Below are 26,519 nucleotides of genomic sequence, written 5' to 3'. Positions count from 1 at the left end.
CCTTTTGATGTGATTAAATAGGATACTGGAATATGAGGTTGTGGTACAGTTTTTGAAACTTTGCTAAAGTAGGACAGGAAACCTTTTAAGTTCTTTAGGCAAGTAGTTTGTCTTTGTTCTGTAAGAGAACTAGAGTATGATTGATTAACATGGTTATAAACACAGTTTGCCTATTCAAGTATGCAAGATTAAACATGCTGCTATATTATATGCAGTTCTGGCATATAGCATCTGTTATATTGCACATCTATATATTACCGGTCACCTTGAAATTTCACTCTTTGTGTATTCTAGATGTTTGATGGCAACTTATGAAATTCATCTCAGTTCAGCAGTTTGCTTTCTTATCTAGAGGTTGAATCATGCCTTTGAGGCTCTGCTGTTAGATGTCTTATGAGCCTTCAAAGTGCAGCGACAAATAGCACACTAAGCATCTCAGTCACTTCTTTGCACTGACTGTAGCCATCCTATACATTTTTACTAGGCTGAAGTGGGAGGAACTGATGTCAGTCTAATTTATCCTATTTCCTCATCTTTTCACTGTGTTAAGCAATTAAAGCAGTGCTTAATATCAGAAAATGTGTTGATGCTGTAAAGTAACTTGTTAGTGCTGTGTCTTGGCAGGAGGGAGTTGCTTTATTTTTGTGGATAATGCAATTGATGATTTATCTTCAGAACCTAATCTAGGCAGCAGAATAATACAAATAATATCCAGGGTATGTCTACAGTGTAGCTCGGAGTGAGCCTCCCACCTCAGGCAGACAGACTCGTGCTAGCAGGGCTCATGATGGCATGCTAAAAATCGTTGTGTGGATGTTTCAGCACTGGCAGAGGGTTGGGCTAGGGTTGGCTTGAGCTAAGGTGGCTCGCCCAAGACTCTGCCGATAAACCATGATGTCCACACAGCTATTTTTAGTGTGCTTTCGCAAGTCTTTCTACCAAGCTGGGAGGCTTTCTCCCTGCTGCAGTGAAGACATAACCTAATGCTGTTCTTGGGCATTTGAGGAACTAGTTATGGAAATTCTAAACTACTTAGAGGGGTTTTGTAACTGGATGGGATGGAAGAATAGTAGATTTCACATTACAGGATGTAGAAGAAACTGGTATCAGATTAGCAGCTGTGTTAGTCTGTATTCGCAAAAAGAAAAGGAGTACTAGTGGCACCTTAGAGACTAACCAATTTATTTGAGCATAAGCTTTCGTGAGCTACAGCTCACTTCATCGGATGAGTTCAGTGGAAAATGCTCAAATAAATTGGTTAGTCTCTAAGGTGCCACTAGTACTCCTTTTCTTTTTAAGAAACTGGTGGTGGCTGAACTAAAATGGCAAACACCTCTGTAACCTAAATATGGATGTAATTCAGAAATTTTGTTGCAAGTCACCCCTAATAGTAGTGATGTGGTCAGGTGTGGCTTTGTGGGAGGCTGAGAAGTTGATATGTACTGAGTTGCTGATGTTTCAAGGAAAAAGCAAATGCTTGGCTTTGGCGAAAAATGGAGCTATGTAGCTTTGTTTTTTAAAAGGAAGAAAGCATCAGACTCCTCATAGGCCTGTTTAGGAAAACAGCGTTGGAAGAGAAATAGGAGTTGAGAAATCAATAGAAAGAGATCCGTCGCTCCTAGGTTTTTTTGTCGTTGTTTTGTTTCAAGGTTACTGTCAAATCATAACTTGCAAACAAACTTTTGCACCTGTGTTGTTAAGATCTACATAAATATCACACTCTTCTGAACTCTTTTTACTTACCCTTGTTACAAGTCATAAAGAATAGAGAAGAAATTATTTTTTAGGTTTTTTTTACTTCGTGCTTTTGACAGCACATTGAAGTCAGTTTCACTGTTTCCTCATTCTAGTCATAGTTCCCCTATTTATGTGAGTCTTTAATATAACAATAAGGAAGAGAAAAACATTTAAAAAATAGGAACTATGATGGTAAACCTACAGTGTTCCTTTTACAAGGCTAGATGAAAATTTTAAAATCCAGTATACTTGTAAAAACGAGGAGTCCTTGTGGCACTTTGGAGACTAGTAAATTTATTTGGGCATAAGCTTTTGTGGGCTAAAACAGGACTCCTTGTTGTTTTTGCTGATACAGGCTAACACGGCTACCACTCTGAGACCAGTATACTTGTAGGTATTCATGCTCCTTGTTAACGTTTTTCATTTCTTTCAGCTTGGAAACGGAAAATCAATTTCAGTACTGTTTGTAGTCTGTTTAATTTTCAGGTGCTCTTTTCTGAGAGTTTAGAACATTGCCTGGGAAAGTTTGTGTTCACAAACAACTGTTTTCATTTAAATTATTAAAAATATAGAAATATTTCTGTTGGTAAAAGCTTTAGTATTAAAATAGTTTTACAGTGAGGCCAAATTTCAGTTGACAATGTCCATTTAAGACTGCACCTATTTTTAAGTCACTTAAAAAAGCAGAAATTACTTCTCTTTACGGTGAGCACACCTAATATAAGGTATTTGCTGTCTTTCTGGACTCACTGTAATGTTCTTTGGTAGCCGCCAGTCATGGGGAGAAAATGAATGGAGGGCATGGTAACTTGCTAATACGCTGCTGGTTTCCCAGAGCTGTGAACGCTCCTTTTAACGTTGTCATGATGCTGCAAGTGCACAGGTAGAGAAGTAAACAAAGTGGAAACCCTTTTTTTTTTTTTGCTGATGTATTAAGAAAAGTCAGTTTGTTAAATGACAGGCAGTTCGTAGGCAAGTAACTTTATATCTGAGTGCTGCTATTGGGTGCTTTTAAAACCAGGTATGGGGAGTTGTGAACTTCAGCTGTTGAAATAGGTGTCCGTTTGGTGAATAATTAAACTTATTTAAAATTCATCAGGTAATAAAACCAAAGTTTTTCAGCTTTTCTGATCTGTAAACCATTTACTTTGGGTATTCATACAGGGTATTTTAATGAAAAAGTTTTATAGAGGTTGTGAGAATACGACCTGTCTGCAGAATTTGTTGCTTTTCTGGGAAAACATGTCTGATATGAATATCAATATCAAATAAGTCTGTATAGTTACTGACATACAGTAGGTCTGCTTCTTACATAGCTGGATAGTTTCAGGAGATAACAGCCTGTGCCATTTCCTATTGTAGCTGACCCAGAGAAATGACTGTTCTGTGTTTTTGACTTGTCTGCTTCCTTCATGTGGTTTCCCTACAGCACACCAAGAATAGTTTTAAACCCAATTGTTTAAATAACAAAATAGATCTGTAGGAGCAATAATGGTGCTATCTGTAGCTTGCGCTGGGGACATAGTTAGGATCCTTCCATGCTGCAAAGTGAAACTATGGTCTCAGAATACAGTTGTCCTAGCTTGGTTCCCTGATAAGGTTAATTTTACAATGTATGAAAGAAGCACCACTCTTGTGATAACTCCGCTCCTTGTTTAGATCTCCTAGTATTTGTCAGTTCAGACTGGAGGGGAAGTTTACTTGGCTAGATTATTTCCCACCTATACATTCGGTGCTCCTCCAGAGTGTAATTCCTTCTCATTATGAGAATACTATTCACCTGTGTGAGACTTGGTGCAGTCAGGCAGTCATTCCCTTGATGGAAATCGAAGTCTCTCAGTGGAGCCATGCATTATTGGAAGACATGTGTGACCTCTCCACACTGTGTTTCTTGCACCTATCCTAAAAGGCTGAGTGAAATGCTAGAGTTCCATTTCAGACTAAATTAGTTATTTGGTTTAAATATTTACTGTTCAGTCACAGCTTGTGAGGCAAAAGTAATGGAATAAGTGTTTAAGTGTGTAATATAGAGAGCCAGTTAATTTTTTTCAGAATGTTACTTGGTGGCATATAGTAGTTTTTTACCAGATTTTGTGTAGGTGATGCACTACATAGCGGCACCGGGTTATTCTTGGCGCTTTCTTATCTACCTTCCTAAAGCCTTCTGAAGAAAGTGATCTTCTGCAGCATTTTTATGAGAGCTGCTTTATAATATTCTTTTGCACATCACTGATGCCAGTTTAGACCTCAGTCATGCCTTTTGATATTAGGAAGTGAAAACAGTGCTTTTACACTACAGTAGAAAGCTTTAGGAAATTATTGCACCAGCCTTATTTTTTGTTTGAGGTAAACGTGCCAAAGACTAGAGCTGTTAGTTGAGTCTTATTCCCAATTGCCTGTTTTTTGTCTTTTCAAAAAGATGGCTTTAGAATTAAAGCACTGAAATTGCTTTGTCATGCTAAGCTGGTATTTCAGCACTTGGTTGGAGCTCAGAGAGTCCTAATAACTTTAAAAGTTGCATTATGCCTTCTGTAGCTAGCTTTCTCTCTCCCTTGATTAGGTAATTGAGAATCTTGGCTGTTCTGGATACAAATGAGGCCTTTCTCTGTGAGGTGTATGATCCTTTTTTAAGACTGTTTTTCCTATTGATTAAACTTGTTTTCATGAGCTTTGTCATGTAGTCACTCTCTTGCAGACCGCTAACATTTCGAGAGCTGTCTGGTCATATACGGTTACAGCATCAGCATTCTCTTTGCAGGTTGAATGAAATTTTTCTATACAGTTATGGTGCCTAACCTGTTATGTAGAAGCAAAAATAGATGCATAGAAAATGGCAAAAAGTTTCCTTACTGATAAGCCTATTAATTTGTTTTGCACAGTGTACTTGTGGAATAATTGACTCAAATTCTTCCTAACTAGGAACGTGTAGATAATCTCACTGCTGTAATACAAATTAGAAAACCTTTCCATTAGAAAGCAATGTCACTGATCATCTATTTAAACAATATTTACTTGTAATTTTTAAATAGTCTTAACATCTCAAAATGGTGACTTTTTCCATTATTCATTTATTGCAGGTGGTGCGTTTATGTCAGAACCCAAAACTGGCACTGAAGAACAGCCCACCCTATATTCTAGATCTGCTACCTGATACGTATCAGCATCTACGAACCATCCTGTCACGTTATGAGGGGAAGATGGAGACCCTAGGAGAAAATGAGTACTTCAGGGTCTTCATGGAGAACCTGATGAAGAAGACCAAACAGACCATCAGCCTCTTTAAGGAAGGGAAGGAGAGGATGTATGAGGAGAACTCTCAGCCGAGGTAATGGGGAAAAGTTACTACAAATAATTGTAGCACCACGCTAGCTGAGTGGGTGAGACCTTGAACTGAACAGCTTGGTAGTTGGTATGTGGGAAGGAAGAAATCAGTGAAGAGATTTAAGGTTAGCTGGAGAGGGTAAAGTTTGAAGTAAAATATTATTCTGTGCTGGAATGAAGGCAACGAGAGGACATGAATATGAAGAGAGATTCATATTCCAGATCTGATCATTCCTGGCTGTGGCTTAGCTTTCATTTGAGTCGCACTAGTATAAAGAATAAGATTATTTACGTTCTGAATGGGTTTTCAAATTTATGTATGAGATGTACCTGAGTACAGCTCCATGCCAAAGTAAAGAGCACCAATAAGGTTCTTTTGTCTGTAAATCTGTAAAGACTTCAGAATAGCTTGTTCTGAGGTTTAAAACTAAGTACTTAATATTGAAAGACTTCATTTTACAAACTTTAATTGTTGGAGTTGTGACCTCTGCTCTGTTAATTTGATTGCAGTTCTGGAGGTTTGATGAAGTAAAAAAAAAATACCCTGTAGCATAGGAGGCAGAGGGAAGAAAATCATGAGATTGTCCTAAAATTCTCTCACTTCCCTTTCATACTATACTAGAATTTGAAGTTAGGGTGAAGCTCTGATTTGCACATAATTGATCTATTTTGAAATTAAAGGAACCTGAGCATATTCAGAGGTCTCCAAGGGAGAGGAGTGTTCTTTTGACAAGTCACTTTATCAATGGCTTAGAATTTTGTAATGCTATTTTATCCTTGGCTATCAATTAAGTTGTCCCCGGACATCATTTTTTTCCCCCCTCGCTTTGGCCTCCATGTCACGTCTGTTTAGAGATGGACTGCAACAGCTCTCTGGTGTCCTGACTATTGTCATGATTTGAGAGACTCAAGGCTTTAGAAGCACTTCATTTATCAGCTTGTGTCCTAAAGGACACAGGTCATGAGCACATGTCCTATTACTAAAAGTAGTATGCATATATGGCCGCTACTTTAGCTGTTTGATACAATGGAGAGCAAGGTTTTGCTGACTAACATCAACAAAGTAGGGATAGACAGGGCTGCTCTTGGGTGCCTCCATTTGTTTTTCGTTGAAGATTCTCAAAGGGTAGTGGTGGGGAATTTTTCTCTTCCCTAAAAGTGCTGTCACAGGTTCTATAGGGTTCCATCTTGTCACCCTTCTCATTTAATCTGCATACATGGATGTTGCAATGTTTATCGAGGAAACATGGTGTTTTTGGCATGCTGATACTTTACATTTCATCTGGCCCAGCTATAGTAGTTCAGTTTGCTGCCTTACATAGTGACTTCTTGAGTCTTTTTGGAGAAAAGGATGGAGGGCTAGACTGTCTGATAAAACATATGGCAGTGGCTGGTTGGCTTGGAAAACAACCATAAAATGTGATGAGGAAATGTGCTCCTTTGTCAGTGAGCGTACATCTGTTTGCTTGCAGTCTGGGTGGCTGGTTAGACTTCTAGCTGCTTTTACATGGTCAAGTGTCAGTCACAGCAAGAGTGACTTTTTTCCTTCTACAGATGACCATGAGTTTGACTGTTGTGGATTCAAAGGTTACACCTGTCACCCATGCCTTTATTACCTCAATTTAAACTACTTCGTTACTGAAGCTGGTGCAGAATTTGGCAGACCACTAATTAAGTGAGGTATCTCACCATAAGCATGTTACACCAGTGATCTGCATTGACTGCCTGTTGTTTTCTGGGTGGATTTTTTGTGGTTAGTTTTGAATTATAAACTCTAAATAGACTGAGGCCTGCCTACGTGAGGTACCTCCTCCTTCCTTGTGCCCAGCTGTCACAGTTTAAATCAGCAGACACTTGAGCTGGAGTCCGCTAAGTATAAGAAATGGGAGCTGGGGATGGGGGTGGAAAGGTTACCAGCAGGAGGTCCTCTTTGTGGGCACTTTGACTTTGGAACTTGCCCCTCATTTGGACCGAAATAGTCTGAATCTGAAGGGCATTGCAGCATGCCCTGGAGGTTATCTATTTTCTCTGGCTTTTAGGGAGGGAGGAGAGGTATGGCCACTTTAAGTGGCAAGAGGTTGATGGGGGGCGGAAGGGTTAATGCTGATTTGTATATATTTATCCATTGGTGGTACAAGATAATGGAGGGAGTTGTAAAAAGCGTATATTTGTATTGAACTGTTTTCAAAGGGCGCCTAAGGTAGTGGAATAGGTACAGTTTATTTTTTATGTACAAACTGAAGTAAGTAGAAAAATGTGGAACTAGCTGGATCAGTTGAATTTCGTTGCAGCTGAATGACTTAAGTGAATGAAGCCTTCGCAGCTATTTGCTTCTAATATTTTGAAACCAAAATGGGAAGTGATGGAGCCACTTTGCATAAATGTTTCTTGATGATTTTTTATTTTAATGTGTTCATGTAATACGGCTTCATTATTACTGTTTTGATTTCCCCCTTTCCATGGCCACTCAGGGGTTTAAGTATTATTCTGTCAAGTTATTTTACTTTTAGATGGTGCCTCACTAAAATCTCTTCATAGCCATTTGAAGTTTTCAGGTAATTTCTTGAATGTGGGAGGTGAAAATGGAACTAAAAGCTGCTGTTTAGCATGGCTTTTTGATAAATTTGTGATTTTTGATTTGCAAGGATTATGCTACGTTTCACAGTTTGCTTCAAAGCTGTAAATCTGTCTGCCTTTAAAATTTAATTCCAATTTTCTGTATAAGGATTTCAAGGTTTGGGGCCAGTATAATGAGTGAAGCCAAATCAAACGACCCGATTGTCCCTTACGGGAAAATTGCTGCTTCTGTAGACTCTGATTGACTCTTCATAGATATCGGAATTGAAACTGGGGGTAGGGCAGGGAAGATTTCTCAGCTAGAAACACTTGAATATGCATGAAAAGTTATAAAAAATAGTGGATGTAATGGGGAGAGGGCTTGAGCACGCATGCCTCGGGGATAACACACTTTTAGCATGACATTGTGGGAGTGAGAATGTTTAATGTAAAACTGCAGTCATTTTGGATTAGCTCAAATTAAAACGTGCATGATGCAAGAAGCATTTGTCACCATGGATTAACTCTGTAAACTGTATTTTAATTAAAATTGGCCTTTGGGTCTTTTGCTGGAGTTTTCTATCTTGCTGGAAAACCTTTTGGGACACTGACAACCTGCGAACCCAATGTAAGGCTGTAAACTGCTCTGCAGTGTAGTGAACTGCAGGAACGCTTTAATGTAAGGTTAATTTTAAACCTTTTGTTAAGAGCTTTTTTTATTGGAAACTAGCTTGCTTTGGGCTCCTGTACCATCACAAATGACCTTGTCCAGATCAATCCACCTCCAGTACTAGGCTCAGAAGTGGTACAGTACTGAACATGCACTAATGTACACTAACCTGTTGATTGTTTCAGTATTCTGATCCATCATTCTGAGCAGATGCCAACTGACAGGCAACATCAATTGTTTAAGTCCAAAATTTTAGTCACAAGAATTGATCTTCTGACTTCTGTTCCTCAGATAGTTCCATAGCACTGACATGAGAGAAGCAAAGAAGGAAAAAAAATATAACAGTTTAGAGTTAAAACAAAAATGCCTATTTCAACTAATATTCAAAGCATGTTAATTGACAAGATGGTACATATGAGTTGCAAAACTAGTGCTTTTGCAGTCAATTTTACCGTCTGCGAGATGGGATCTGACTAGCAGTCCCTCTAGAGTTATGCTTCTGAAGGATTGACAATCAAACACTACATCCACAGAAGTGAAAATTTTTGGCCTGTCAGAACTGGTAAGCATGCTGGTGTAACTAAATCACAGCCCTGCTACTTTCACCTTCTCCTTCCCTACTCTCCATCCATCTCTCAACCCAGAAAGACGTAGTCACCCTTGTGTGGATTAAGCAGTTTTCCTCCGACTACACTTTAGGCATGTTTTAGCCAGTGGGCAGTCATGAGCTTGGTATCTCTCTCACTCGTCCCATATTTATTCAATGGCTAAAAAGGCACGATTGGTTAGAATAGTCTATAACATATGAATGATTCAGGCACTAACTCAGGATATCACATGTGTACAGAATATGGATTCTCTGGTTCAGATGGGAATGCTTTTAGATGTGCTTGTTGAACCCTCTGTTTTCAGCACTGTGCCCCTGTCAGGCCAGTTATTGTGTTCTAGCTTGCTGTAAGGTGTCATTTAGGAACTGATTACTGTAAATTTTGGAAATCAACCACAAAATCATAGGAGATTTAAGGTAAATTGGTTGTGCTTTAAAAATAAGCTCAGCTCCCCCAATTGTTCTAGAAGTTGGTCATCAGCTGTTTTAGAACAAGCCAGGAACCCTGAACGAGAGTCTGGCATTCAGTTGAACTTCCGTTATGAGGTAGCATTATATACATCCTCTTGGCAAGGAAAGATGTTTCTTATTTTGCTCTTTCTTTGTTTGTTTGCCCCGGCCAGTTAGAACATTTTTGAAAACATTCTGTTTTTTCCTATCTCAGTTTTGCTATCATTCAGCCTATTAAATGTTATTGCTTTCCATATTCTCCTTTACCCTGGTTTGCATGTTTCCTGTAGTGCTCAATTTAAACATTTACCTTTCTTCCCATCTTCTGAATTTAGCAATCACTTTGTTTCCTTCCCCAAAATTTCTCATGGTTTAGAACAAATGAAGTATTTGGACATTTGCATAACTCGTGTGCAAACTGTGCATGTGTCCCTTTCCAATAAATGCAACACTGAGTGGCAAATGACAAAATAAATCACTCTTTTTGATAAGAGAACTAGGTTTCTTTAAATCTTTCTGAATTCAAACTATTTTTGATCTCCAAACCAAGGAACAGGGTTCCCCCCAAGCAACTTAAAATGATCCCCAATGAATTCTTCCAAGAGCTGGATTGAGGCAGAAATGAAGAGAGCCTGTCTGGTTGGTCATGTGCCATTCAGTAGAGTTACAGTGGCTACCGACGTGTGCTGCGTCATGACTTTATGCGCATCGTGGAGTGTAATGTTTGGCTTTCTTGCCCAGATTGGCATTTTTTTTTTTAGTTTGTTAGACCTTTTGCTGACACTCTACAGAGCAACTTCATTGTGTGTCATCTAGCGTGGAGTCACTTTGCATTTCATGGTACACTGTACAATATATGATGCTTACAGCAGAGTTGTGTAGAACCAGAATATGGCTGCCAATTATTAAGTGTTTACTGTAAAATGAAAACTTGGCTCAGTTTAAAATGTAGTAGCAGGAAGTGAGATTAAATTTACATTTTAAGGGTTTAGAAAATTAAGTTTCAAAGATCAGAGCATGAATCTTTGATGTATTTATTATATCTAACTTTTTTCTTTGATGCACCTGTTCCTCTGTTGTGTTCAGGAAATTATAATAGACTTGTAGAAACACTCGGTTTAAGGGATGGTGGCTGAAAGTCTGGGCTCCATTAGATGTGATCAGAAAATCAATCAAATGGAATTTAACCTTTCTGTGCTATATACTAACAGTTGTTATGCAGAAAGTATCCTCCTAGGGTGGCTAAAACCAAGGTGAGGTTTAGCTGACTTCCAGTGCTCAGTGTTCATAGCACTTGCTTTTCTTAGGACTGTAACGGCTGTTTTGTAGCTTGCAGCAATGTGGTTTGGTATAAAGTGCTTCAGTGGAAATTGTTGTTGGCTTCCATAAACTGTTATACAGTATTTATATATTTGGTGTCGTTTTTTTAACTCAGCTATTTCGTTCTGACATCTTTAAAGATGTCATCTAAATTCTGCTTCAATTTACATGTCTGTTTAAAGATTACAGCAAAGTCATGGCTGCTTTTTAAACTATGCGAGCACTACTTAACTGTGGTATGTAGAAAGCCGTGAATATTTTTGAATTGGCGCTGATCATGGAAGCAATGAACAATAGTTTGTGCTTCAATTTAGAAATGAGAAGTCCCTAAGTACACTTTTAATCTTATGGGGATGTTGCATCTCTTATGCATATAGTCAATCAGTTGTGGGAAGTGAGGCTTGTGTGGGGTAAGTTTGAACTTGCTAGTCAGGAACCAGGTTTCTAAATGCAGATTACGTATTTGGGAGTTCAGTAAAACATAATTGCAGTATCTGCTGGCCCCTGATTTTGAAAACCACTAGTCTTTAAAGGTTTACTTATTTTGGATTTTTTGGTCATACTATGCCCATGAGAAAATAAGGGTGGACTGCTAGATTCTTGTGGTTAATATTTGTTCTTTGTGTTCTGACCAACAAAAAGTTCCCCGGGATGGGAGCTGATCATTTTTTAGAAAAAAGTCAGTTCCTATTCTGTCTGAATATACAATATCTCCTGGTCATAGATGGGGGGAAGATGGAGTCTGGTGGGAGGCATTTCAGAAAAGTATGCCGTTCCACAAAATGATGCACTATAACTGATTATATTTGTTTTCATTAGCACTCCCAAACAAAAAGGCAGAGCTTAATCTAAAAATTGGAAAGAGAGTATTGGGTGAAATGTACTGTACAAGTAAAGTGATCACAAGGTGACTGTCTACAATTTAATACATTTCTAAAAATGTAGACTGTCCCAGGTACCCCACAATCTTGCTGTAATCAGCATGTTAGTCTCATGTTTCACCGTAGAAGAGGGTCTCCATAAGGGATATGAGTGCAACAGGCTTTGTGGCTGAGTTCAGAAAGGTTGTTCCATGCATTGAGGGCATGTGGAAGAAAACTCAGATGCTTTTAGGAGAGGCAACTAGTGAGGTATCAAGGTTTGTATAATTGGATCAGAAGAGGTAAGGGCGATGTGAAGAGAGAGATCTGCAGATAAGTAGGGATGGGCAGGGTCCTGAAAGCAGCGCCCAAGGAGCTTAAACTTAACATGGTAGAGAGTGAGAAGCCAGTACTGAGATTGAGAGTGTGGAGTGTAGATCAGAATCAAGCAAAGAAGATAATTTTAGAAGTTGTATTTTGTGTGGACCGAAGCGGGTCCATTAGGGGTGACAAGGAGGCCAAAACGGTGGAAGAGGAGTTTGAATGAGAATTCTAGTTGTAGGGGTAGAAGGAAAAAGGCCTTATCAGTTGTGCCATCTTGCAATGTGTTTTCTCATATGTCCTTATTAGATCTCAGCCCTTCTTTTTTGTGTGTGGAATCCTCTTGTGGTGATTGTGTTTGAAACAGACTGAATTGCGTAATGAACGCCTAGTGGGTTGCACATTATATATCTGGACATATGGGACCCAGGAGAGTAAAGAAAGGTGGCGTATGGTACATCTGTGTTATTAACAACTTTAACCCTGAATGTCTAATTTGGATACACGTAGCAAATGTACTGCTTCTGTGGGACTAGACAAGCATGGAAACACACACCAAAACATTCATGTTCCTTTTTATTTGGAAGGTGGGAACCAAAAAAAGTGCATTTCCTGCAGCAATGCAAGGTTTAGTGGTTCCAGTTAATCTAATACAATAGTACCTCTTCATGGCAATGTTGAACTTGCCCAACTGTTCATGGTATAGTTTTAACTCACCTTAACTGCAGTTCATGTTGGAATGCTTTTATTTTTATCACAGGTTTCAGAGTAACAGCCGTGTTAGTCTGTGTTCGCAAAAAGAAAAGGAGTACTTGTGGCACCTTAGAGACTAACCAATTTATTTGAGCATAAGCTTTCGTGAGCTATGTCCGATGAAGTCAGCTGTAGCTCACGAAAGCTTATGCTCAAATAAATTGGTTAGTCTCTAAGGTGCCACAAGTACTCCTTTATTTTTATCACAGAAAATTACAGGTACCTGCTGTAGGCATGAAAGCAATAGTTTACACAAGAGTTGCGATTCATAAACTCACCTGGCTGTGTAAGCTAGAGATGTCTCTTAATGAACTGTCTTTTTGCAGTTATCTAATATCTTGCTTCGTGGAGAATATAGGAAAGGCAAATAATTTACCCATCCATAAATGTAGATATGAAGTGTCTCAATTTGCTGGGTTTTAATATCCTCTCTAAGTAGTGGGAATAGGCTCTGCCTCTATCCTCCGAATCGGTTGGTAGGACAGTCCACTGCCGATAGAATTTCCATTTTATCTTTTTAAACAAAATTCAGCCTTCAAACCTTGTATAATACAAGTGCTACAGTGGCACAGCTGTGGCACTGTAGCGTAGACGGAAGGGGGTTTTCCGTCACGGTAGTAAATCCACCCCTTCAAGAGGCGATAGTTAGGTTGACAAAAAATCTTCCTCTGACCTAGCAGTGCCTGTACCAGGAATTAAGTCAGTTTAACTACATCTCTCAAGGGTTGACCTAAGCTTTAGGTGTAGACCAGACCATAGTCTCTCAGTGGCTGAGGATGGAGATATATATATAGGCTCTGTGGTGAAAGGGAGGGTTAGAAGTTGAGAAGGAGGCAGTGTGGTGGAAGGGAAGCGTTAGAAGTTGAGAAGGCAACTGTAGATGAGGTGTTAAATGACACAAGTATTGTTTGCTTGCTTTTTGCTATTTGCACAGGTAGGCTATATAGCAGTGGTTCTCAAACTTTTGTATTGGTGACCCCTTTCACATAGCAGGCCTCTGTGTGCAACTCCCCCCGCCCCCCTTATAAATTAAAAACACTTTTTTACATGGTTACCATTATAAATGCTGGAGGCAAAGCAGGCTTTGGGGTGGAAGCTGACAGCTCGCGACCCCCCATGTAATAACCTCATGACCCCCTGGGGGGTCCTGACCCCCAGTTTGAGAACCCAAGTGAGCTGTAGCTCACGAAAGCTTATGCTCAAATAAATTGGTTAGTCTCTAAGGTGCCACAAGTACTCCTTTTCTTTTTGTGAATACAGACTAACACGGCTGCTACTCTGAAACCTTGCTATATAGTTAAGGTACATTAACTAAAAAACCCCTGCTTTTCTGTGTGAGAATATATATTGATAGATTATGTGCCGAGGATGCTAAAATTCTCTGAATTTAACATCAAGTTGCTGACTTGAGAAGTTGGAACATGTTTAATTGTCATGCCATCTGACAGCAAGACTTAGTGATGCTGCCTCAGTAGGATTTCATACTCTAGCCTTGCTCCAGGGTATAGAATTACTTATCCATGCAGGAAGAAAGCTGTAGATATTTACTGTCTTTTATAAAGGAGAGTACTTACATGTGTCTAAAAGAGGAAGGAAACAGATCCCACAGAAAGATATAAAAAAGCTTGGTTTGTTTGCTTTAAACCATTGATTCTTAGATTCTGACCCACAAAATGTCCAACAAGAAAACTTCTTACTGGACCAACAGACATGTCTCCTAACACTCAGGGGGAAGGGGAAAGAATTGAGGGGAAAAAACACCTAGTGAATGAGGTGCAAAAGAGCCTTCCTTCTGTCACTTCCTTCTGATGCAGCTAACACTTCAAAAAGAAAGAAAAGGGGAGAAACAGAAAACCCACAACACTACAATACTTGTGGAGCCTACATCTGCATTTAAATGAGAACATCTTGAAGACAAGAGCAGGCTCAAAGGCTGTCCACAAGAAAGGTTTCCTTGCCAAGCTGCGGCATATAAGCCCTAATTGCCTGCTTGCAAGGAGAAACCATTACCATTTAAATTTCTGGGGGGAAATATGAATCTGTTCCTTACATTTGGGCTTTAATAGAGAGATTAGGTGTTGAATTTCATAGTCAAAACTGTAACCAGTTACAGCTATTACCAATGTAATAGCATAAACTTTCATTATTTTTGCTTTCCTCCCATTATAAATAACATTTTCATGCAGATGCAATTCTATAAGTGAAATTGAGCTTTTGGATTCTTGCACAGTAATAAATGGATGGGATTTTGATCTCTGGGTGTGTTTCTTCTGTGTCTCTGAGTCTAAAATAAGTTTTCTAGGAAATTAGTTTACCTCATGGACTTTAGTTTTATGGCTGGCACTGCAGAAGCAATCATCCAGTTGATCACAGATCATTGGTTAAAATGTTGATCAATTTCTTGGGGTTTGAACCTGTGCAGTTAGCTGTCTGACATCTGTGTTTTGTACATCTTCACTTCTTGTGTGAGGCATTGTCATGTTTTGGATTGTGCTGTTTGACAACAGATTGTGCCTTTGCTAAAGGAAGATTACTTCAGCCTGATAGGATGCTGCTGAAAAATTGGCTGAGCTTCATGAAAGGTGGTAAGCTAAACTAGAACAGCTCCTTTCTAATATTTTGAAACACTACCTTGTGACCTATAGAACAAGTTCATGAACCTGCAGACATTTTGCTTTCTTCATGAAATGGGGATAAGGTTTCATTTTCAGTTAGTGTACCACTGACTTGGCTGTGTGATTCATTGACCACTGGCTGTCTCTAAAAAGCGTGGCTAGAAGTATAGTGGTGGTGTTGGCAGTTTTTTTTGGAAACAGTACGATGAACAAAAATGGATTGTTGTTTCCAAACCTAGTGCAGGGGGAGGACTGCAGGTTGACACAGGCGCTAGGTTTCTGTGCCGTCTGGATTCTTTGTTTTCAGGTCTTCAGAGATTTCCATTCAAAGACATAAAGTAGATTTAAATTCTTTGGGAATTTTTATCCCTGTAGCAAAATGTTTTGCTTTCACTTGTTTGACAAGATTTAAGAAAAGGGAATGAATGGAGGTTTTAAGAGTGGAGATGGGCAAAGAAACTCTTCAATGAAAGGATGACACTTGCATCCCTCAGGCAGTCTGTTAATGGTATGGTGCATGAACGAGGAGATTCTACCCATCCTCAAGTTCAAGGGAGGGCAGAAAAGATTGAGGATCTGGAGAAGCTTTGGGCAGGAATAGGAGAACCCTATTTGAATTAAAAGTGGAGGAGTCTGGGTGGGGAGGGAGAAGGTGATCCAGAATTGATTTTAGCTATAATGACTTATTGCATTGTAACACATAGTCACTAATGCTCCATTGTGGTATGGTTCCGACTGTAATCCAGAGGGTAAGTGGCCTAAGATAGGTATATTGAGGAGTGTTGCTGTTAAGAGATAATACAAGCGTCAGAGGTCAAGTCTTGCTATTATATTTCAGAGATCACCATAAAGGAATACATTTGTTAACTAGATATACTATTGTCCTTTATCCTTGCAAATCCTCTGAGGAAGTGTAGAACTCCCTAGCCTAGTCTCTGATTAAGTCATTTTAAACCCTGCCTCTTCAGCACTTGTATAATTAAGCATTTTAAATATCCAAATCCAGCAGAAATGAACTGGTGATATATTTTTTTCTCTTCACCATAGAAAGAGCAAAGTGGCCTGTTAAAAGTGATCTGAACATCAGGATCAGAAAGTCCAGAGCTGAGCTTGTTATTCCAGGCAAAGCCAACACAATGTTGTGGTTAGAATACTGGGTTGCTCAGGAGTTATTAAAAGCTGATGTCCTGTGTAGGCTCCAGATATCTCATGTCCTTATGCATAAACATAACATGTGAGCCAAAATTGTCCCACCTCCATCGTTTTACAGTATTTTGTGTGTAATATGTTAAGTGATTTGTTTCCCTGTACCCCAATAGATAGTTGCATTTCAGTGTTGCTGTTTATGCAGTTTCTTGGATTGCTTTAGGAGACTGAATCGAAAGGGTGCATGCATGTATCGGGATAAATGTATTTAATATTCATTTCTGTAGAAAGTTTATTTCATAGCACATATGTAAAATTAAAGGCATTAGCCTATTTAAGCTTTTGTAATCTTTTGAAACACAACTTAGGAAGCTATAATTAAACGCTCAGTGGGGCTGTCTGTAGCTTTTATTTTTGAGTGCTTTTTTTCCAACCGCACTAGAACGCATGTATTGTAGGTGTTAAGGTTTTGAATGCTGCGCGTGAAGACAAAGCTTTGAACTAGTAAACAGTCACTTTTTAGCCAAGGACCTGCAATTAAACTAAGATTCTTTATAGCTATGAAAATTGGTGGCCACAATGAAAAGGGGGTTGTATAAAAAGGGAATAGAAATAGCTAGTGTTACACTTGTTAAATGTCTCCCCTTAAAGTCTTGTCCGGCACAAAAAACGAGCGTGTGACGAGAAGGAACAAATGCAGAACAAATTGTTACTAACTGCTTTCTGTAAGTGTACAAAGAATGGAACAATGAATATTCAACTTTGAATGTATCTTTTGTGAAAACTTTACAAGAAAGCGGGGAGGGTGTTTTGACCTATGCCTTTTCTTGATAGCAGCCCTATTGCATCTAATTAACGTGCCAGATTCCTTTTTCCCATTGGTGCCTTAATGAATCAGTCCACAAAATCAATGCAATGCTAGCTGACTCCTTCAAAATAGTATAACATGGGCATCTATTCTGCCGGTTCTAAGGCTGTGGATACACGACGAGGCTTTTAGCAACATGGCTGTGCCGCTACAGCCATGCCGCTAAAAGGCGCGCAGTGTAGCTGCTGTTTGTCGGCAGGAGAGCTCGCTTCTGCCGACAAAAAACTTCCACCCCCCACGAGCGGCAGCAGCTTTGTCACTCCTGCCGACAAAGCGCTATTCCCACCGGTGCTTTTCGTCGCTAAAACTTTGGTCCTTTGGGGGTGGGGGGGGGTGTGTTTTTTTGTTTTTTGTTTTTAACACCCCTGAGTGACAAAAGTTTTGCCGGGAAAGTGCCAGTGTAGGTGAAGTGAGCTGTAGCTCACGAAAGCTCATGCTCAAATAAATTGGTTAGTCTCTAAGGTGCCACAAGTCCTCCTGTTCTTATTACTCCGGAGGTGACTTCTGCTGTTGAGTCAGTACTAGTTAAATGGAATGTCATTCACTTCCTGTGCTGGAAGCTTTCTTGAAAGTAGTTCCGTTGTATCTATTTTTAAAACTGATTACTGTGTGCAGAGGACTCTGAAGCTGCCCCTGAGTTATAAATGTCATCTCAGGATCTCTTCAAGCATTCCTGCTCAGTATGTGTGTGTAAGGGTCAGTTATGTTAACACTAAGAGCACAGTTTTGGCTGACATAGTGGTAGGAAATGGCATACTGCTATTCTTCCTGGAATTCTGTGCAGCCATTTATCTGAGTCTGGCTGACTATTAGTGTCTGGCATATAAGCTTTAAAATATGACAGGGTATGGGCTATGTGATAGCTTTCCGTTTTGGTGGCATCTGTAAAGTGCATTTCACACTCTTGCATGTTAGAGGGTTAAAGAACGTAATTTCAAATGTTTGAATCCTTAAATTGTCAAACTATCAACTTGCAACACAGCTTAATTCCTAAAAAAAAAAATTCTGGACTAACTGTTCTATACGTGTCCAAACATATTAGGGTCTTGAACCCACAAGTGTTAACAGAGGACTGGAAGTTAGGGAGACGTCAATTCTATTTTTCTCCTTGTGTAACTTGAGTTGCGTCAATTAGCCTCGGTGTGCCTCAGTTTTCCCCAGCTATAAAAGGACAACACTGACCTCATTTGGGTGCTGTAAAGCTCGGCTGATACAATTGGGGGGCTTTTTAAAAAAATGCTGGGATCCTCTGATAAGTTTATGTAATCGTAAAGTATTTATTAAACATTTGGGGAGAAAGCAGAGTTTTACTACTATAAATCTTCAATACTCTGTTCTTGTCACAGGAAAATCCAATTTCGTCTTAATTTTTCTGTAAAGAGTAGCCTTCTCTCAAGCTGTGGCAGATGAAAGCAGTCAGCTGACCCACCAACTATGACTGCTTACAATTGCTGTGCATGATGTTAAGCACAACAGAGTATGATTTAACGTCACATGTAGGCAGTGTTTACAGCACCCAGAAAGATAGAGTACTTTTTGGATGTAGCAGTTCTAAATTTGAGTGTGTGCTGCTGCATACCCATATTACTTGTTGAGACTTCTTCGTATAAATGCCATCTAGTGTTCATTGTGTGGTGCTGATCTAAGTCCCTTGAGAACTACAGGGTTTCTTGCAGTACTTGCCAGAAGTACCTCAAACTCTGGAGGAATGAACATGCAATTAGGAACTGGAAAGAGTTGTGATTGTACTTGACCACTAACTTGCTGCGTGGCCTTTGCCAGGTCACTTCATCTCTGCCTCAGCTTTCCCATCTGTAAAATAGGAACAACACCTCCTTGTTTCACAGGTTTATTGAGGATAAGTTAACTATTAGTTATTTGGACATGTAAAGTGCTGAATAAATTCTTACCAAAGAGCTGCTTAAGCAAAACTGTGAAGGAGCAGGCAAGAACTTCTCAACCAGTGAAATAATTACCAATGAACATCACATATTCTTCTATGGAAGCAGAGAAAATGTCATACGTTCAAGACATCATTCAGTACTTGCAAAGCAGTATTTCAAAACTGAGCAGGAGCAGCTGGGCTGCAAGAAGCTGTTTAAAATACACGTCTTCAGTAATATTGGGAAATAGCACAATGACTGCCAAGTGCTGTTACCTTTTTATTTGGCTAAATGTTCTTCTGGTTTTCTAGCCATCCTTTTTGATGAGGGACCCTTGTATTGTGTAAACAAAATGCTTGCAGGAAGGAAATCAACTAGATGGGCTGTCCCCAGTATATGTATCAGAGTCTTCCTCAATATAAATAAGGAGCCAATAAATCTTTGTTTTAGAATTGCATCAGGTTTTTTTCAGGATCCTTTGTTGCCTTTAAAAATACATTAAAGAACTTAGTATTTAGAGATCAGACTCTTCCAGCATTTTGTCAGGCTTCTTTTCTTAACTTTTCATTAGAGTAAAAAAGTGAATTCTTCTCAAATCTCATTTCTTCTTTTCTGGAGCTTTTCCACAAATGAACTTTGCTCATTGCTTCTAATTTGTTGTCATTAGCCACCTTTCCAGGTCATGTCCCTTTTTAATGGTCCACTTAAAATATTAAGCCTCCCCTTTCCCTTTCAGTTCTGCGTAGTCAGGAGTTGTACAATAACTTTGTTTTACTCCTCACAAGTGTTTCCCTCCAGAGAACCCCACACTCGGGTCAGAATTACTGTCTTAAGATCTCTGCCAGCCTCAAACTTTGCTGCCAATTTCATGAAATTACTTTAAAGAGAATTCTGTCCTAAAATTGGTTGTAGTTATGATGTTAATCAAGTTACTTTTAGTTTAGATTTTATTTGACAGCCAACATTGTCCTGTAATTACATATTCAGTTTTTATGTGAACTTGAACATTGCCACATGTAAAAATGCGTGCTGTTTATTGAAGCTGCTGAACTTAGTAAGTATTGTAATGTCCCTTGGTGGGTACTCAGAGTGTAATTTTCAGAGGTGGTGAGCACTCACAACCCCAGTGTATCTCAACGGAGGCTGCAGATGCTTAAGCAACTCTGAAAATCAGGCTGTAAGCAACTGTTAAGTCTACAAGAAAATTTCAAAAAGGAGAAATGAAGAGCTCTGACATTGGCTAACCTTATGCTGCATCCTTTAACTCCTTTCATGCTGCAGGAACTCTGGTGCACTTTCAATGGAATAAGCTTCCCAGGATGATCGTATTGTATGCACACTTCAAACTATAATAGCATTATAGCTGTGCGTCGCAGTGAGAACTGTATAAATCCCCCTCTGGAACAGTCTTTCTGGTGCAGACTGCTGCACACGAAACATAATGTTACACCAGTGCCAGGCTCTTGTTAGCACTGAAGGAGTATTGGAAGAAAGTAGCAAGATGATAGTGTGACCTTAGTTTTAGGAAGGCTTTTATAAATGCAGTTTATGAACTGCAGCAGTCATTGGCTATTTGTGCAAAGAGGTGGGTTTTTTGTAACCCTGTGGTATTTAAATAAGCATAAAATGTAACTTAAAAAAACCACTGAGATTAAAGTCTGCCTCTACTATTGACTGTTCTGCAAGACTGAGCTCTTACAGTGGAAAAGTGCTTTCATCCAACAAACAGGAAACCGGAAAGGAACAGCCTGCTACAGGTCAGAGGGGACCAACATCAGAAAACCAAACTGGGAGAAGCTGAGGCCCATAGGGAGGCCACACTGAAGGATTTCAGTAGGATTGGAAGTACTTGATTGACCTGTTGACTTCCTGTGAGACCCGGGGAGCAGAAACAATCATTAAGTGGGAAGGAAGTAGCATAACCATAGGGGATGGGGAGGAGAAGGAGAATCAAGCAAAGTATTTGTTCGGTCTTCAAAAACCTTCCATGGGGCTTAAAACTGGCTCAGCACATATTAATTGTCTGACTTACTCAGTTATCTGGTCACACTGTATTTCACTATGCTATTTCTTTTTAGTCTCTCTCCAAAAGTTACTTGAGGCTTGCCCCTTGGGGGACTGGACAGTATTCAAGGGAACAAAACTAAAAGCACAGTTCACACTGCAACTACCCAGTCTGCATTTAGTAATACTTAAGTGTAATTGTATGTATTATTAAACTATCTTTAAACATTCTGTTCATACCTAAAGAATGGAGGCTCCAGGCTACAGCTGCAGCGGTTTATTAGCTAATAAAATACTTGGACTTTTTTAGTAAGTGCAGAAGTCGTTAGTTCTTTGAACCTTTCTTCTTTCCGTCTCTAGAGTGCTTAATTTCCCAGCAGTCAACTGTTCTGTCTCTCTGTGTCTGTATAAAATCTCACTAACAGAAGTGTGGTGTCCTATCCAAATTGCAGACACTTCAGTTTGAACCTGATGGTAACCACTGAACAGAAGCGTCATGCAAATTTTACTTCTGAAGCTTAGTTTTTACTGTTGCAACTGAATCCACTACAAGTAGTGGAGAGATCAGAGATCTGACTTCTGCAATGTTTGCAGTCTTAGGGTGCTGTTTTCTAAAATGTATAATACAGTGAGATACCTAAATCCCATTGACTTTCAATGGGATTTCTACACGTTAGTCGCTTAGGTGCTTTTGAAAATTTTACTCTTTATCAGCAGAACCCAAGTTGCCACTGTCATTTCCAGTTGTTTTGGATGAATATTTACTATTTGATTTTGTTTTGAAGCAGCAGTGAGGGTGAGAGTTGTCAGTGTTACCAATACTAAAAATAAGTTACAACCATAACCTTGATATGCCATAAACAGCTAACATATATTTGCTAACATGTATTTGGGCTGTTATTTCTTTACCAAGGTGATGTAGCTTTTAATTTTTCTGTTAATTTGTGTAATTGCAAAGCACTGGCAGTTGATATATTTCAGCAGTTGGTCACCACTTATCAAAGAATGGTAAGTTTCCGTAGGCTCTTCAGAGAAGCTGTTAGAAGGGCTCCCCCTCCCTTCTTTCATTTTGATGATTTAAGTGATGCTTGTCTGAAAGTGGCAATAACTTGGACTGCAGCTGAAGTTATAAATCCCTAGACCTTGGTAGAATTGTTTTGGAAACAATTTGTAGATCAGCATTTGAGAGTAGAATTGAAAAGTGTTGAAACTTAACTTTATTCAGCTCCAAGGCCTTTTGGTTATTCACCCCTAAGCCTGTCAGGATACTGTGTTCCTTTTCAAACATTCATAACCCTGCCTGCCAGCCACAGGGAGGTCTATAGTCGTTGGGGACATTAACTTTCCCCCAACCCTTCATAAACTACAGTGTGTATGTCCTGAATCATACTTATGAACTGTGCTGCTTTAGTAGCAGAAATCTAGTGTTACCAAGCTAGCTCAGCTAATCACCTTGCTCAACTTCATGGTGTTACTTTCCTGGAAACTCTCTTTCCATCAGTGACGTGCAGCGAGGTGAGATACCACTTTTCCTGTTACGATTTACACTTCAACTTTACAAGAAGGTTCTCTGCATTTGCTGATGGTTTGAATTAGTTTGGTTACTTCTTCCATGTCAGGCTGTTGGAGAAACAAACATATCGTTGGTTCAGTCCTTTACTTTCCATTTGCTTTTATTTGTTCAGTTGGTTACATGCTCTTCTTCTGTAGCAACTAGGCGTATCCTCGATAAAATGCAGATTCACACTGAACAGTATAAGCATCCCTTTCCTCCACACGCTGCTCCTATGTATGATGTGAACCGATACATGTCTTTAATCACGCATTTGCTTGATCAAAAAGATGCTGTGTACCATCTGATGAAGATCAGTAAACTCAGTGGGTAGTCGGAGGGAACAAGTTGCATGGCTGGGGCCCCTTAACTCATTATGTCCCATGTCTATTAGTCAGTGTGTTTTTAGGGTCTGTCAACAAAAGAACCCGTCGTGATCGTTAGTAGAGATCCAAATCCCAAACCACACTGTTCTTTATGGACTCAAACCAAGTCCCATTGCCCCTGGTAGCATATAGGAAGGCATCCAGTTTACGGAGTCCAGCTATACTTGGTTCTTCTGGGCTGCTGTAGAAAGCACGAAAACTTTTGTAGGAGTATAGTTTTTTACCCAATGGAAATGAGGACATTTTTCAAAAGCACCTGATTGGCTTAGAAGCTTATGTCCCAGCCACCTGTGTTACTTTGGTGCTTCTGAAAATTTTATACTTTGTGGGGGCTGTGAAGTACTTTTCACTATCCTTTTGAGTACTTGTAACCTAATATTTTTACAGTTTCATGTATGTTGTTGAATGTAGTGTGTGAAGCTCTCAAACAGCTGAAAGGAGAAACACGTTGCATTAAAAATAAACCTTCCGAACTTTTCTTTGTATCACTGAACATTTGTAACTTGATTTCAATTAAATGAAACTTCCACTATTTACTTTGTTCCAGACATGATTCAGTTAGTGAGTACTACCTCATCGGCTAATATCTTTATGCACTGCCACAACATTTGACTTTCACTGACAATTTTCCTTCCTTAGAAATGCTGCCAGTAAAATTCTCACTTTTGCAGAGGCAGCCCAGCTTTCTAAAAATGCAAGGTTGAGTTACTGATGCTGCTGAATGTTAATGTAAATTCCCTGCCCTTGCCATGCCTTCTGAAATCATACTGCACTACTAAAGCAAGACGCACACACTAATAGTCTTGGCTTTAATAAGTGACTCTATATTCCCCTCTAATTGTAGGCTTGTTCAGGTATCCTTTACCCAACCTCTGTACAATAAAGAAAACTGTACAGAGACTTGCAGCATCTAGAACCATATGATCAGTGTGTTTTGCTACTTTAACATAAATCTTGGATGCTGTAATAGATCTAAATAAGACTGTAAAATTGTGAGACTACTATTAAAGAGAGAGCAGCTTCCTGCAGAGCACCTGAGTGCACCTGCCAGCTGGTACTTGTGTTCAGCCTGAGCATCTGCTGGGCTCACACCTGACAAAAAGTGGGAGAGAGCAGATGCCTTTAATCCCAAACTAGCATGTTCCGTACGTGTGCCAAAGAACTCCATTAGCAAAGGCAGAACATGAAATGATTAGGAATGAGAACAGGACAAAGTGACAAAAAATGACACTTCCAAATAGGGGCTCAAAATTTTGACTTTTTATGGCTATGTGGAATGTGAAATACTCTTTCCAGACTTTACAAAACTCTAAAATATTGGGGATTTAAAAAAACAGGTGAGTGACTATGGGGGTAATAAAGTGAGCATAGACTAGCTCCAGTTTGGGTTTCAATTCTGGGAATATTAGAGGAAAAGAAAACTCTAACTCATGTGTTTTAAATAGTCTCATTCTACATTTTGGGGCACAGGTCTATGGAGAAGTGTTTGCAAATGGTAATAGAAGGGGAAGTGAAGAAGTAACTGGCTCTCTTGATGGGCTGAAGCTGGAGTCCAGTTCTGAAGTGAGTCAGGATGGCAGAGCTTGCACTTGAATGAGCTTATTTCATTTAGGAGGGCAACATGAGCAGAATGGGGACATCTGGCTGAAAACTATAGTTCCAGTTTAGAGACCGCAGATGGCATCTTCCACAGAACTAATCAAAACAATGAGTATTCAAAATTAGTGAAGAAATAGCAGGTGCATCCAGTGTACATCCAAACTAACACTGCATTCAGGGATGTATTGCCCTACAATAGTGTCCTTAAAGATAACATGTTGGAAAAAATGGTTCCATGCGAGTGAATCCCCTTCCCACTGTGGTTCAATAGTCAAGGCATTTTTAGTGCTGAGGTGAGGGAGCTTGTTAGGCCACCTACTGTGGCCATTGAGCAGGCTCTGCAGCTCTTCTGCTGCTGAAACCCACTGATCGCTAGCAGTCTGCCTAAATTGTCTTTAGCAAAAGCATTAATCGAAGCAGCACTCTCCCTGTTCTACCTGACACCAGCATTCATGCCAGTAGTTCTTTACCATCTCCCATATGGAGGGGGACAGAAACTACTGGACTACCCCCATTCCTAGTCTGCAACTCTGTCCTTCCCAACACCCAGTGGTGGTGGGGAGGAGGAAGAGAAAAGGAGCCTTCCCGCATAAAGGTGCGGGTGAGGAAAGAGAGCAAATAAACACCCCTTCCATCCAGAGCCATATCTCTTATGTTTCTATCATACCATCACTATCAGTTTCATCTAGGCTCTTGCTCTCAGCCAGGAAGAGTGTTATTTTGACTCCTTTGGAGGAGAGGGTGTGCTCTCCTATAAGACTTATGACTTTGGGGGTAAGGGAGGAACTAGGCTGTGCCTTAGTTTAGTTTTGCCTAACTAAAAAGTGGCATCCCTTACAGGCAGCATGGTGTAAGGACTTGAGCATGAGACATGAAGTCAAAACCTCTTGAATTCTAATCCTGCTCTGCCACCTGACTTGCTATGTAGCCTTGGGCAAGTCTCTTAACCTCTCTCCTAACTACAAAACAAAGCTTAAAATATTCCCCTACCTCAGAAGGGTAGTGAGGGTTAGTTAATTAGTCTGTGTGTATCCAGCACTTCCAGAATGTAAATCTCTCTAAGTGGTATGTGTTGGACAAAATGTGCTGAGAACTATAAATGTATGTTTGAAAAATGCTCCCAAATGGGGGATTTTTCAATTGGGGGATAGTTTCTGGATTTCTTCAAGCTGTTTCTGCATCTGGCTGACTTGCCCACAGACAGTGTAAAGTCACATTTTTCTTTTTAAAAAGAAACTTCTGCTTTTGTAATCTCTTGCAGGCGTAACCTGACAAAATTGTCCCTGATATTCAGCCATATGCTGGCAGAACTGAAAGGCATTTTCCCAAGTGGCCTCTTCCAAGGAGATACGTTCCGGATCACCAAGGCAGATGCTGCAGAGTTCTGGAGAAAAGCTTTTGGGGAAAAGTAAGTTTCTAAATGTGCTTAATATGAGAGATGCAAGAACAAAGTTCATAGATGTATTGTTTTTTTAAATGTTACTTCTGCTTTATGGAGTATGATGATCTTTTGTCAAATTAATCATAAAATTAGTGATGGGAAAGACCTATTAGATCATCTAGTCTGTTCTCCAAGGTCCAGTGCAGGATTGTTCCCTATGTTATATTTTTCCAGTTCCTTGTCCAGTCTTTATTTAAATATGTCAAGTAATGGGTCTTTCCCCACATTCTCTGGGGGATTATTTTACTGTTATGAAGTTTCCCTGGACATTCAGCTTCAACTTTCCTTTTCTTAATTAATCCCATAACTTCCAGCCATCCTAAATAATTCCTCTTCCTGCCTGCCTGCAAATGGTTATCGTGCTCCCCACATTAGTTGTCTGCTAGCCAGGCTGTTCATATTAAGTTATTTTAGCTTTTCCTTTAATTAG

At 39.6% G+C, this 26,519-nt stretch overlaps 1 protein-coding gene across 1 annotated transcript in view; it reads left to right on the top strand.

The window, feature by feature from the left end:
• The window catches only part of CBL (Cbl proto-oncogene), a 52,770-nt gene that overhangs the window by 5,515 nt on the left and 20,736 nt on the right, over positions 1–26,519 (top strand). Inside the window, exons 2-3 of the mRNA XM_037882230.2 lie at positions 4,815–5,062; positions 25,910–26,056. Of these exons, the coding sequence (XP_037738158.1) occupies positions 4,815–5,062; positions 25,910–26,056 (395 nt within the window). The remainder of the gene's footprint in view (positions 1–4,814; positions 5,063–25,909; positions 26,057–26,519) is intronic.

This window comes from Chelonia mydas, chromosome 22 (assembly GCF_015237465.2).
Source record: "Chelonia mydas isolate rCheMyd1 chromosome 22, rCheMyd1.pri.v2, whole genome shotgun sequence".
In the NCBI taxonomy this organism is placed as follows: domain Eukaryota; kingdom Metazoa; phylum Chordata; order Testudines; family Cheloniidae; genus Chelonia; species Chelonia mydas.
Note: the sequence above shows the minus strand (reverse complement) of the source record. Positions and strands in the feature narration are given on the sequence as shown.